This window comes from Siphateles boraxobius, unplaced genomic scaffold (assembly GCF_051911475.1).
Source record: "Siphateles boraxobius isolate OS27281-9 unplaced genomic scaffold, OSU_SipBor_1 120, whole genome shotgun sequence".
In the NCBI taxonomy this organism is placed as follows: domain Eukaryota; kingdom Metazoa; phylum Chordata; class Actinopteri; order Cypriniformes; family Leuciscidae; genus Siphateles; species Siphateles boraxobius.
Window position 1 is genome coordinate 2,105,001 of NW_027508723.1, and position 14,254 is coordinate 2,119,254.

At 38.5% G+C, this 14,254-nt stretch overlaps 1 protein-coding gene across 3 annotated transcripts in view; it reads right to left on the reverse strand.

Annotated features, from left to right (window-relative positions):
• Positions 1-13,974, reverse strand: part of dhrs11a (dehydrogenase/reductase 11a) — a 32,280-nt gene extending 18,306 nt beyond the window's left edge. For all 3 annotated transcript variants that reach the window (XR_013201081.1, XR_013201080.1, XM_077223053.1), the window contains exon 1: positions 13,547-13,974. Coding sequence is in view for 1 of the 3 variants with exons in the window: in XM_077223053.1 (XP_077079168.1) it covers positions 13,547-13,690 (144 nt within the window). In the remaining 2 variants the exon portion in view is untranslated. The remainder of the gene's footprint in view (positions 1-13,546) is intronic.
• Positions 13,975-14,254: the final 280 nt, after the last annotated feature.

The following is a 14,254-nucleotide window of genomic DNA, read 5'->3' on the forward strand; positions in this document are numbered from 1 at the left end:
CTCATTGTTAGTTCATGTTAACTAATGCATTAATTCATGTTAAATAAGACCTTAATTAGAAATGAAAGTTAAAGAAATTAAAGTTAAAAAGAATTGTTAAAAAACAAAAGCACATGAAAAATACTAAACTTAAACTAAAATATAAAAATAAAATCCAATTCAAAATATAACTAAACACTATAATAGTACATAAATAATACTAAAATGCAGTTTAACAGTGCAGAAAGTCTGGAGATTTCAGCATTAACAGCATCGACTGGTTTGTTTTTCATCAGACTGAGTGTTTATATGCAGACTCAGCTCTGTGTGTATTACTCCTTCAGGCCTAAAGCACAGAAAAATCGAGTTTTGAGTGATATTTAATCTTAAGCATCAACGCTGATAAAATCCAAAGCTTGAGCGCATTTACTTTCAATATGTGTTGCTAAAAGGCAAAAAAATTGATTCTCAATATAATTGTTTGTAGTATTCAGGTGAAACTCGAAAAATTAGAATATCATGCAACATGCATTTCAGTAATTCAAATTAAAAGGTGAAACTAATATATTTAGTATATATAACTATATACATATGCGTGATTATACTTTTCAGAGGGCCGACATTTCTGTATTTAAAATCCTTTTTTTATTATTGATTTCATGTAATATTCTAATTTCCTGAGATTTTGAATTTGGGGTTTTCATAAGCTGTAAGCCATAATCATCAAACATATAACAAATGAAGGCTTGAAATTTCTCACTTTGCATGTAATGAGTCTATATAATATATTAAGTTCTCCTTCTGAGCTGAATTACTGAAATAAATGAACTTTTGCACGATATTCTAATTTTTCGAGTTTCACCTGTGTGATATTCAATCATGTAAGCAAAGTAAACAGAGATTACAAGGTGTTTGGTTTCATTTCATTTCTTTGACATGTTATCTAATTGATTATTTCTTCACCCATCGTTCACCCAAATTTAGTCTTGCTAGACGTCAGGGCTGTGTTTGAATTGCTTGCTGGGATGCAGGATGCTGATCTTGATGATGTATAATGCTGTACGCCTTTAAAAGTGGCATCAGTCTCCAGAGGCTGTTCTGAGAAACAGAGACTGTATTAGAGAGACAGTCTGACCAGCGACGGATCAATCCATCTCACGGCACGCGGGGGTTTCCTTAGCATGCCACAGCTCGGTATAATCATGGATTACAGCAGACAAAGCCTTTCAGCATATTTCTTCATGCAATTATACGCAGATTACTGTGAGAATCAAATCAATAAGAAATAAAGAATGCTTTAAGTCTTGTAATGAAATCTAATCGTATTTGGTTTGATGCAGAGTTGATTCTCCCCTCTCTCCCTCCCTCCCTCCCGGGTCTCGATGCACTCGATGAACTTGTGTGTGTGTGCGTGTGTGTGTGTGTCCGCACGCGTCTGCTCCAGGATTGTGATGTCGTTCAGTTTGCAGAGACAGAGTCTTTCAGGAAAGATGGATGTTCCCTGAGGCCGGATAAAGGACATATTGCTCATTTCTACCAGAAATATTAATGCGCTCCATCTTTCCAGGGGGTGGACACACACACACACACACACACACACTAGACAAAATGGTTTTTATACTGTACAAACTATATATATATATCTCCTTACACTAACCCGACCCCTAAACCTTCCCATCACACACCCAAACTCTGCGTTTTTACATTTAAAAAAAAACTTTTATTACTTTATATTTATACCACATTTACAAATGAGGACGTCCCTAAAGGGGGGTTTTGGTCACTTGTGGGTACAAAATTTGTCCCCAAAATACACACACACACACACACCAACCTGACCCCTAAACCTACCCATCACACAACTTTCTGCAGTTTTACATTTTCAAAAAAACATTTTACATTTTTCATACATTTTGTATGATTTATAAGCTTGTTTCCTCAATTTAGGCCCACAGTGACACGAGTCCCCATGAGTCCGTGTGCATTCAGGTAAAAGTCGAAAAACATGTACACACACACACACACACACAATATGGGAGCTGTTTTCAAGATGATCTATTATGCTCTTTCTCAAAGTCTTGATGTTGTTTTCAGGCTCTACTAGAACAGGTTTTCCTGCTTGAATGTTGATTATTTTCCTCATATTCTCCATTGTTGCGGCTCCTCTCTTCCCAGTCTGTCAGTAACGCTCTGTTTACTTCCTGTCTCTATGAAGCCCCTCCTTCTGAAAAGCACACTGTGCTCTGATTGGTCGGCTGTAGCAGTGTGTTGTGATTGGTCGAGCGCTTTGAGCATGTTTGGGAAATGTCCCGCCCCTTACCCTATCTCCAGTTTCAACCACTGTAAAAAACAAATATGGGGGCGTAGTGTCCGTGACGTCACCCGTAGTGTTTCTGAGGAGCATTTTTGAAGCCCAAAGTCGCCATCTTGGCAGCGCGTCACTCCCGGAAAAACGAAAATGGACATAAAGGCGGGATTAGCTGAGGTGACGCGACGCTAACAGACAGCAGACAAACGCCAAGTAGTGACATCAGTGGCAATCCACCTGTCACTCAAGTGGCCACGCCCTTAATTATGCCGAACTTTAAACCTTAATATAATTTAAACGGATGAGTTATAAAATAATGTACCCCCTCACAGTTTTCATGAAGGGCAAAATTAGCTATACAGACCAAAACTACTGCACCAGGCTGTAAACATGTTTTTTCCTGCTGTAAAGTTAGTTTTTTTACATGGAGGTCTATGGGATTAACTCTCTCTTGGGATTGGCTCTAGTGGCCAGTCGGTGTATTGCAATTTAAGTCACTTCTGTGTTGGTTTCAAGAGAGACAGGAAGGTTGCCGCTTGGTTTCAACACACTACTAACTAACTCAACCAGGCCCCGCCCCTTTATTCTGCATATGAATTATTATAATGAGGAATATTGTGACGTGTTTGTTCCCGAAAGAAACTCAAGACTACAATGGAGGCGTTTCAGGAGTTCAGAAACACTGACACTGATATAGAGAATAACTCGATGTGCTCAAACAGCAACATTACACACTAAAGAAAGATGATGAACATGGGAAAAGCATAATAGGGTGTCATTAATATAAGACAGAAGTGAGTGAACTGCTCTCGCTGAAAGTGCGGTTTATTTGCCTTTATACTGAATGTGCTGTTCACACTGTTTTAGCAGCTGATTGACTAATGTGATTATGAAAATCAGGTGATGGTGGAGAGAGAGAGACTGTGTGTGTGTGTGTGTGTGTGTGTGTGTGTGTGTGTGTGTGTGTGTGTGTGTGTGTGTGTGTGTGTGTGTGTGTGTGTGTGTGTGTGAGACAGGTCGTAATGTCATCCTGCAGGTTGTGATGTGTCAGGTCCACACCCAGCATGGAAAACAAGTTGCTTCACACACACAAAACATGCACAGATCACTGATATGCAGAAACGTAAAATAGTTATTTAGATTATTACAATGTTCTTGATGTGAAAGCCACCTTCACACACTGAATTCTATAACCAAACTCACACACCTGTGCATTTTTCAGGAAACAGTAAACCTGCGCTGTGTGAACGAAGCCGTATTGGATTTTCCATTGGATTTGGGATTATTGCAGTAAATAAATAAAAAGTTGCACATTTTGTTCATCAAGATAATCACAAATAAAGACACATTTAATGAATTTTGAAGCCTAAATGCAATTGGCAGAAGAGCTAAATATAGGGTGTAGTCAAACGACAACATGGTTCGAATAGTTTGCAAGAGCGCAATTCTTAAACACAACGAGACTAGATTTAGCGATTTAGGTTTTTCTGCTCGGCTGATGACGTTTAATGTCATTTTTCTAAGACAAGTGCTTCTAAAAAATCACCGTGGGGTATTTACTAATGGATTTCATGTCGTATAATAAAACATGACAATACCTTGACCTCATGTTCACCACAGACAGACCTTATTCTAGGACAAAAGGACCAGAAGTGCTTCGCTTACAAGTTTTGGCCAACAAAAATGTAATCCAACATGCAAAAGACAACAGATTCTGAAGGACTTTGGTGTTAAAATATCAAAAAAGATGTAAAATAATCAAAACTCAAATATTGTTTGAACTAGTTTGAAAAACCAGCTTGAACTTCTCCGCATTTGGCCAAAATAAAGCATCGTGGCAGGAGGAACTTTAGGAAAAGTGAAACTATGATTCCCTATAATGCTGTCTAGGTAGGAAAGTTTAGGAAGCTCACTAGGTTTTGAAACAAAGACAAGAAAGAGTGCATGCAAGTGCACATCAGCGAGTGTGTGTGAAGCACAACCTGTGTCAAAGCACAGTGGGAAAAGCCCTCTTTACTCAAACTGTGTCTGGAAAACAGCCCAGAGAAGCCGAAATAAAAGAGGAGTCCGGTCCGCTTAAACAAACACAATGATCGCCTGCCAACATGACAGAATACATTATCTACAGCGCCACTGGAAGACTGAGAGTCTGTGTGTGCGTGTGTGTGTGTGTGTGTGTGTGAAGGCTGTTTGAGGTCTAAGTGCCTTTACGAGAGCCGTGAAACTTGGCGTCAAATCTGACGGCCGAGGCTTTTCCACAGATCTACTAGAGCACAGTTCCCACTGCATTGAAATGTACACACACACACACGCACACACACACACACACACACACACACACACACACACACACACACACACACACACACACACACACACACACACACACACACACACACACACACACACACACACACACACACACACACACACACACACACAGCTCTTTTTGTCCTAATAATATTTTAAGATATTGTAAACAATAATAGCTTATATAAATAGCTTTGACTGATTTCCAGTGCGCTGTTCCTTTAAAGGAGAGATGAAAAGCGAGGTGATTGACGGGTGGCTGATGTCATCATCCACTGTTTGTCCTTGTAATCTGACGCATTATAAAAGTGCCTGCAACTGGTTTGGTTACGCATGCTTCCGTTGCAACATCAATCCATCCATCATCACTGACAACTGGAATAATCAGTTCAGAGAAGAGTGGTTTGAGTTGAGATTCACTCCGGACCGGAATAACAACATTGTTCAATGACATTTCCCATTCATGCACACCATCTAATACACACACACACATGTGACTTTTGCACACAATTATGTCATATTTCTTTCACTCCATTGAATGTCGTTTAGGGAGTCAAAAAGGCAAAAATAATGCAATAATTAAAACACTTAGATGCTTTAACATGCACTTATACCCACATGCTTAGTGACCCAACAATGTAAGATTAATGTCTTAAATTGTGTTCTTCATTTGGTAAAAGTCATAAATGGTTTCAAGTGCCCCTCTTATGCTATTTTAAAGGTTCCTGATTTTGTTTATGATCTCGTAAAATAAATTTACATGCATCCAAGGTCAAAAATACTTTACTTTTCTTTATGCAACTTTAAGCAAACATTTTTCAGTTTTGTAAAAGCAAAAAAATGAGCCCAGGGGCCGGTTGCATAAACCTCTGAGACTAGTCTTACAAGTTAGATCACATTTTTTTCTTTGAGACGTATATCTTTTTTAAATGAGTTACATAAAAACGTAGATTTGCCTAATTTGATACCGAAAACTAAGATTGTCTTCCCTGACTAACTGCTAGTGGGTCATACAAGAACTTAAGACTGTCGTAACATAATGCCTATGTTTTTGCAACCGGACAGAAAACAACATTTACATTAAACATTAAAATCATCAGGGCTTTTATTTATCTTGATGGCAAAACTTAAACAGATGCACAAAGACATGAATAAACGCATAGAAGAGCCGATAAAAATGTTGTGTTCATGCAAAGCCAAAACTGGGGTAATCTGCAAAACTCTAGTTGTGTCTGTCAGGATTTGCCTCCTCAAATCACCCTATGCGCCCAATAAAACAAACGTTTCAGCATAACTGGATAAGATGTGCATGTAAATTAACATTAACAGCTAATTTGATATATTCTTTGAGTATCAATAACCTGTGCAAATACATAACCAGATTAGGAAACAATCTGCCAATGCACAGAGCTACCGCTAAAGCACAAACTCATATCTCAGTCTAGTGGAGTTTAAACTACTAAACGCTAATCCAATGTTATTCTGGTTCGGAAATATCCAGTTCAGCTTCTGTTTGACGCCACTATTGCAATCAAATAAGGCTTCATTTCATGGGGAAAATGGGGACTCGCGGCACTTCACTTCTCTATTATCTAACAGAATAAGAAGTTGAGTTCATGCACAAACTGATCAGGTGTGTAGATACGACATACATCAGCACTACATCCCTATAGTTTGTGAAAACATATGCACTACATATATACACAACAGTGCACTACTTCTGCTGAGATTCATGTGCATTGAATGGACACTTGAGGCCATGGGAGGATTTATGAAGGATTTATAGTGAAGCGACACAACCGAAGCTGGACGGTCGTGTTACGGTAACAGCACATCCAAATTTCATTCATACCACCCATAATTATACTATACAGAACATAGTTTTTAGATTTGCCGTAAAAACAGACATATAGTTGAACACTTTCTGCATCCCGTAGTTTGCATACTTTATCACAGCTGTAATATTGGTAAAATACACATGAAGATATTCATTCAATGCTTTGTGTACTTCTTAATACAGCGTCTGTATGCACAAGAATAATGTTCAACATATATATATATAAATATTTTGTACCTATTTTTTTTAACAGTTTTAATTTGAAAACAATGACACTATATAACATTACATGAAAAGAGTTCTTACTGCAAAAAATTTGGGAATTTCTAAGAATGAACATGTTATCATAGTCATCATTGAATCCAGCCAATCGGGAAACAGCTGTGATAAACTGCTCTCAAAACACTTATAATGATGGCATATATGTTTTCAACAGGAATGCACTTCTGATCGTTATACACAGCGCTGCATGAAGCTGAACACACCTAAAATATGCATTAACAGAGATCATCCCAATCCGCCCTCATCCCTGATCACATGATCAAAGCTAAACACTCAGTGTTGCCAAAGCCAGCGGAATATTCCCGCTTACTGATTCCACGCGTGATACAGAGATCATGACATCAGCGGTGGACCAGCATGCACTGCGACACGCATCACTTGAGTTTGAAGGACAAACACTCATGTAGAGACACATTTACTATAGCTGCAGATTTGCCCTAAATAAAGATGTATCTCATTTATAGAATGAGTAATTACTGGTATACTCACACACACGTTTACTTAGATATTTAAATGGGGACATTTCATAGACGTAATGGTTTTTATACTGTACAAACTGTATATTTTATCCCCTTACACTAACCCAACCCCTAAACCTACCCATCACACACACACACACACACACTAACCCGACCCCTTAACCTATTGTGCGCGCACACACACACACACACACACACACACACACACACACACACACACACACACACACACACACACACACGTAGTGTTTCCATGTTTTATGGGGACTTTCCATAGACATAATGATTTTTATACTGTACAAACTGTGCATTCTGTTCCCTTACACTAACCCTACCCCTAAACCTACCCATCACACACACACACACACACACTAACTCTACCCCTAAACCTACCCATCACAGAAAACTTTATGCATTTTTACATTTTCAAAAAACATCACTTAGTATGATTTATAAGCTGTTTTCCTCATGGGGACCAAAAAATGTCCCCACACGAACAAGGATTTCAGATATTGCCATCCTTATGGGGACATTTTGTCCCCATAATGTAGGGTTTACCAGGCCACACACACACACACACTCTAACCCGACCCCTTAACCTACCCATTGTGCACACACACACACACACACTAACATACCGCCCCTTTACCTACCCATTGCGCGTGCACACACACGCGCGCACGCACACACACACACACACACACACACACTAACCCAACCCCTTAACCTCCCCATCACACACACACATACTAACCCGACCCCTTAACCTACCCATCACTCACACACACACACACACATACACACACACACACACACACACACACACACACACACACACACACACACACACACACACACACACACTAACCCAACCCCTTAACCTACCCATCACTCACACACACACACACAAACCCAACCCCTTAACCTACCCATCACTCACACACACACACACACACACACACACACACTAACCCAACCCCTTAACCTCCCCATCACACACACACATACTAACCCGACCCCTTAACCTACCCATCACTCACACACACACACACACACACACACACACACACACACACACACACACACACACACTAACCCAACCCCTTAACCTACCCATCACTCACACACACACACACAAACCCAACCCCTTAACCTACCCATCACTCACACACACACACACACACACACTAACCCAACCCCTTAACCTACCCATCACACACACACACACACACACACACACACACACACACAAACACAGTAACCCAACCCCTTAACCTACCCATCACTCACACACACAGACACACACACACACACACACACACACACACACACACACACACACACACACACACACACACACACACACACACACTAACCCGACCCCTTAACCTACCCATCACACACACACACACACACACACACTCCTTAACCTAGCCATCGCACAAAATTTTCTGCATTTTTAGAAAACCTTTAACTACTTTATTTTTATACCAGGTTTACAAATTAGGACGTCTCTAAAGGAGGTTTTTGGAGATTTTGGACACTTCTGGGTACAAATTTGTCCCCAAAATATAGTTAAGTAGACACACACACACACACACACTATTTGTTTGGCACATTGTATGGAAGATAACACCTAACTGAAATCTGCTCATGGAAAGTGAGTGGAAGCTGTTTCCAGTCTCCAGGTTTGATTGGAGAATTTAGCATCTCATGTAAAGTGATAAAGATCAATCTAATTAAAGACACAAACCCTCGTCCAGCACTCAACATGAGTTAAAGTGTGCGGATGGATTATTAAGTGCAGCAGTGCATTATGGGTGGAGTGAGATGTAGTATTAATGGAACAGACTGTTGTCTGACTGGACTTAGTCCAACTACTGTATACTGAAGTAAACTAGTACAGATCGACAGACAGGCGGATAGATGGAGAGAGAGATAGACGGATAGATAGATAGATAGATGGATAGAGAGATAGACGGATAGATAGACAGATGGATAGATAGATAGATAGATGGATAGAGAGATAGACGGATAGATAGACAGATGGATAGATAGATGGATATGGATAGAGAGATAGACGGATAGATAGATAGATGGATAGAGAGATAGACGGATAGATAGACAGATGGATAGATAGATAGATGGATAGAGAGATAGACGGATAGATAGACAGATGGATAGATAGATGGATAGATGGAGAGAGAGATAGACGGATAGATAGATAGATAGATGGATAGAGAGATAGACGGATAGATAGACAGATGGATAGATAGATGGATAGAGAGATAGACGGATAGATAGATAGATGGATAGAGAGATAGACGGATAGATAGATGGATAGAGAGATAGACGATAGATAGACAGATAGATGGATAGATGGATAGAGAGATAGACGGATAGATAGACAGATGGATAGAGAGATAGACGGATAGATAGACAGATGGATAGATAGATAGATAGATGGATAGAGAGATAGACGGATAGATAGACAGATGGATAGATAGATGGATAGAGAGATAGACGGATAGATAGACAGATGGATAGATACAGATAGAGAGATAGACGGATAGATAGATGGATAGATAGATAGAGATATTTAGATAGATAGATAGATAGACGGATAGATAGATAGATGGATAGAGAGATAGACGGATAGATAGACAGATGGATAGAGAGATAGATAGATAGATAGATAGATAGATAGATAGATAGATAGATAGATAGATAGATAGATAGATAGATAGATAGATAGATAGAGATATTTAGATAGATAGATAGATGGATAGAGAGATAGACGGATAAATAGATAGATGGATAGATAGATAGATAGATAGATAGATAGATAGATAGATAGATAGATAGATAGATAGATAGATAGATAGATAGATAGATGGATAGAGAGATAGACGGATAAATAGATAGATAGATAGATAGATAGAACGACGAACATGACTTACTCTTCAGTTTTCAGCAATTAAAAATAATGGATACAATTTCATGGAAAAATGTGAATGACTGAATGAATGACTGGATGAATGACTGGATGAATGAATGAATGACTGGATGAATTAATGAATGACTGGATGAATTAATGAATGAATGACTGGATGAATTAATGAATTAATGAATGACTGGATGAATGGCTGGATGAATTAATGAATGAATGACTGGATGAATGAATGAAGGAATGGCTGGATGAATGACTGGATGAATGAATGACTGGATGAATTAATTAATTAATTAATTAATGACTGGATGAATGGCTGGATGAATTAATGAATGAATGACTGGATGAATGAATGAAGGAATGACTGGATGAATGACTGGATGAATGAATGAATGACTGGATGAATTAATTAATTAATTAATTAATGACTGGATGAATGGCTGGATGAATGAATGAATGACTGGATGAATGGCTGGATGAATGAATGAATTAATTAATGAATGAATGGATGAATGGCTGAATGACTGGATGAATGGCTGGATGAATTAATGACTGACTGGATGAATTAATGAATGAATGACTGGATGAATGGCTGGATGAATGAATGAATGACTGGATGAATTAATGAATGAATGACTGGATGAATGGCTGAATGACTGGATGAATGACTGGATGAATTAATGAATGAATGACTGGATGAATTAATGAATGAATGACTGGATGAATTAATGAATGAATGACTGGATGAATGGCTGAATGACTGGATGAATGGCTAAATGACTGGATGAATGGCTAAATGACTGGATGAATGGATGAATGACTGGATGAATTAATGAATGAATGACTGGATGAATGGCTGGATGAATAAATGAATAACTGGATGAATGAATGAATGACTGGATGAATTAATGAATGAATGACTGGATGAATTAATGAATGAATGACTGGATGAATGAATGAATAAATGAATGAATGAATGACTGGATGAATGAATGAATTAATGAAGGCCCTGCTAGTGTACATACGCTGGCAAAATAGGTATAACAAATAATAGATCATATCGATGGCATTAGAGAGAGAGCGGACAAGCACAGATTCTTGGATCCGTAAAATATTTCCTCTGTAATTTCCTCTGATCTAAAAGATGCTTTAGTTGCTCATCCAGCAGGAATGCAAAACACTTCAAACAAAACAGAACGACCACATCAAGCGTGGATCTGCTTTTCATCATGTAGTTTTGGGAGTCCTGGGATCAGACATCATCGGCTCAAAGCCTGCCATGGGAACAACGGATCCTGGAAAATAACGGATACCAGTGAAGGCTTTCCAGTCCATCCCGTCTCCCAGAGCGAACACATTATTACTCTCTCATTATTACTCTCCGCTTGTTCATCACTATCCTGATCCCAAACCTTTCTGAAGGATTTTCCCAGTCTCTCTGTTTGGTTGGAATACAGAAGGAGTGCAAAGCTCAACTATATACTGGTAAATGCACCGGTGAGATGGTGTACTGGTATTGATATGGTGAAAACTAGTGCTGTGCAACGATTAATGGCAATTAATAGCATCCGAAATAAAAGTTTGTGTTTACATAAATGTGTGTGTACTGTGTATAATTATTTTGTATATATAAAAACACACACATGCATGTATATATATTTAAGAAATATTTGCATGTATATATTTGTATTATATAATATAAATGACACATTTTTCTTAAAAATATACATGCATGTGTGTGTATTTACATATACAAAATAATTATACACAGTACACACACATATATTATGTATATGTATCCCCCCCCCCGACACACACACACACACACACACACACAAAAGAATAGCCTTTGAGACAGTTATAGTGGTGCCTTGTGATCAGACACACACACAAAGCTTGGCTTGTCTCTCATTTCCCTCTGAGAAACACACACTTCATGGAGGAAAGACTTACAGTATCTCTTTATCTTTATTGATAAAACCTGCCAAGACCCTCAACTCTGCTCCTCATTGACCATTTACAACACACACTGTCAAAATGAGGCATTTCCAGGAACGAAACATTTACCAATCTTTCAATCACTGCAGTAAATCTGATCAGCGTGTCATATCTTTCAACCTTTGTCCATCATAACAATATATCGCAAACACGCGTGTTATGAATGGACTGTGTTGCCCAGACACACACAAACAGAAGCACTTTCATTCAATCTCAATAAATCAGAAGCGAGGAAATAAGTATTCGCTACAGTTTAAAGAAACACGAGCAAAGCGGCACTAATATTATATTACGAGGCATTCAATCTTTTATCAAACTTATCTTTTGAAATAAAAAAGGCATCTTGTTGTCCTTTAATTGCTTCTATTGTTCATCTAATTTGTAAGTCGCTTTGGATAAAAGCGTCTGCTGAATGATTGAATGTAAATGTAAAAAAAATGGATATTTAAATTATAAAAACATACTGTCATTTTTCTCCTCCCTAAAACAGACATGACGAGAAGTTCTTGTAGTATGCAAATATAAAAGTAAAGTTCTTGTATACACAACTACACAATCACTGAAGACGATTGAGAACTCAAGTCAAGAGCAGGGCTGAAAACATGATTAATGATTGACATGATATTCTTCATTGATTGACAGGCTGTGAGGAAGGGTTGAGGAACCAGACTTCACTGAACATTCAACATTATTAAAAGGGACTAATAACGCTTTACCAAGAATATAATCACACAAAATATGAAATAATAAATATGTTTTTCTTAACCCATTTGACTGGAACACAAGAGGAGAAGAAACTCAGTGACTTTTAATATTATGGATTTATGTGAGGAATAATCTCTATACTGAAGCTTCTTCAGAATTCTCCTCTTGTTTTCCTCAGAAAAAAAAATAATAGCCTTTGAGTTTAGATTTACAAGAAGGTGAGAAAATGGGGACAAAATGTTGATTTTATGGTGAAAAACCAAGTAATACTATATTTTAATGATAGTCCTATAACTCAACATCACACAATACAACAATATCAGCTAATCTAAAAGTCAAGCATAAACTCATCTAGGCCTAGTAAATAATGCAAATGCGCATTTAATTCACATGACAAATATTCATACAGCGTCAAATAAACAGCTCGAGGTGATTTTGCTTTTGTAGAGTAAAGTGGGCGTGGCGAAATCTATCAACACTTCACGCAAGCGATCAATCACTTTAATGAAGTGTCATTTCTCCAAAATGAACGCACTCAACTCATAAACGAAGGGAAAACTGTAAACTTGTGGAAATGCATCATGTAAGTGGAGGAGTTTGACTGAGAAGCTCTTGTCTTCATGCAGTGAGCTAACACCAGTAGCACTACAGCTACGAGGCCATTAAGCACTAACAACTCGTTTTAAGATCGTTTTTACCTCGATTTTGTCCACATTCCGCGCGCAACCGACCACTTTCATGCCGTGCTGAACGAGAACGCGAGCGACAGCCGCTCCGATCCCGACAGACGCTCCGGTGACCAACGCGACTCTCCCCTTCCAACGCTCCATCGTCATCTTCATCAGATACAGTGTATCACAATCACTGCAACGTCACAATGTAACAAAGAGTTCTAATCCGCGCCTGAATGGAACAATGTATCAGATCGCGCGCGGCTGTTACTTTGTGTCTGTGTGTCGCGCGCTCGGCGTCCGTGCGCTAATATTAATATCTCTCTGATTCAGAAGAAAAGTATCAGTCAGTCCGTGTGTTTAGGGCGGGAACAAATCACGCCAGCCCTCCCTGATCTTCTGCCCGCTCGCTCACACACCCAGGAACAGCTCGACACACACTCACACACACTCACAGCAGAACCCGCGATTAATTATTAACGACCTTTAAGAAAAGAGAAGTTAGGTTGTTGTCATCACCCGCGCGTTTTTTTTTGTTTTCACTCATTAATTTTATACTGTACATGAACGCTGTATTGAATCACTGTAAAAAAGTTTTATGACAACATATGATTTTACACTGCTTTAACTCATCAAAATAAGTTAAGCAATTTTCAACTTTAAAAAAAAAAAGTTATACAATATTCAACTCATTTTTAAGTCAGTTTAATGTAATTTAAGTTTAAATGACTTAAA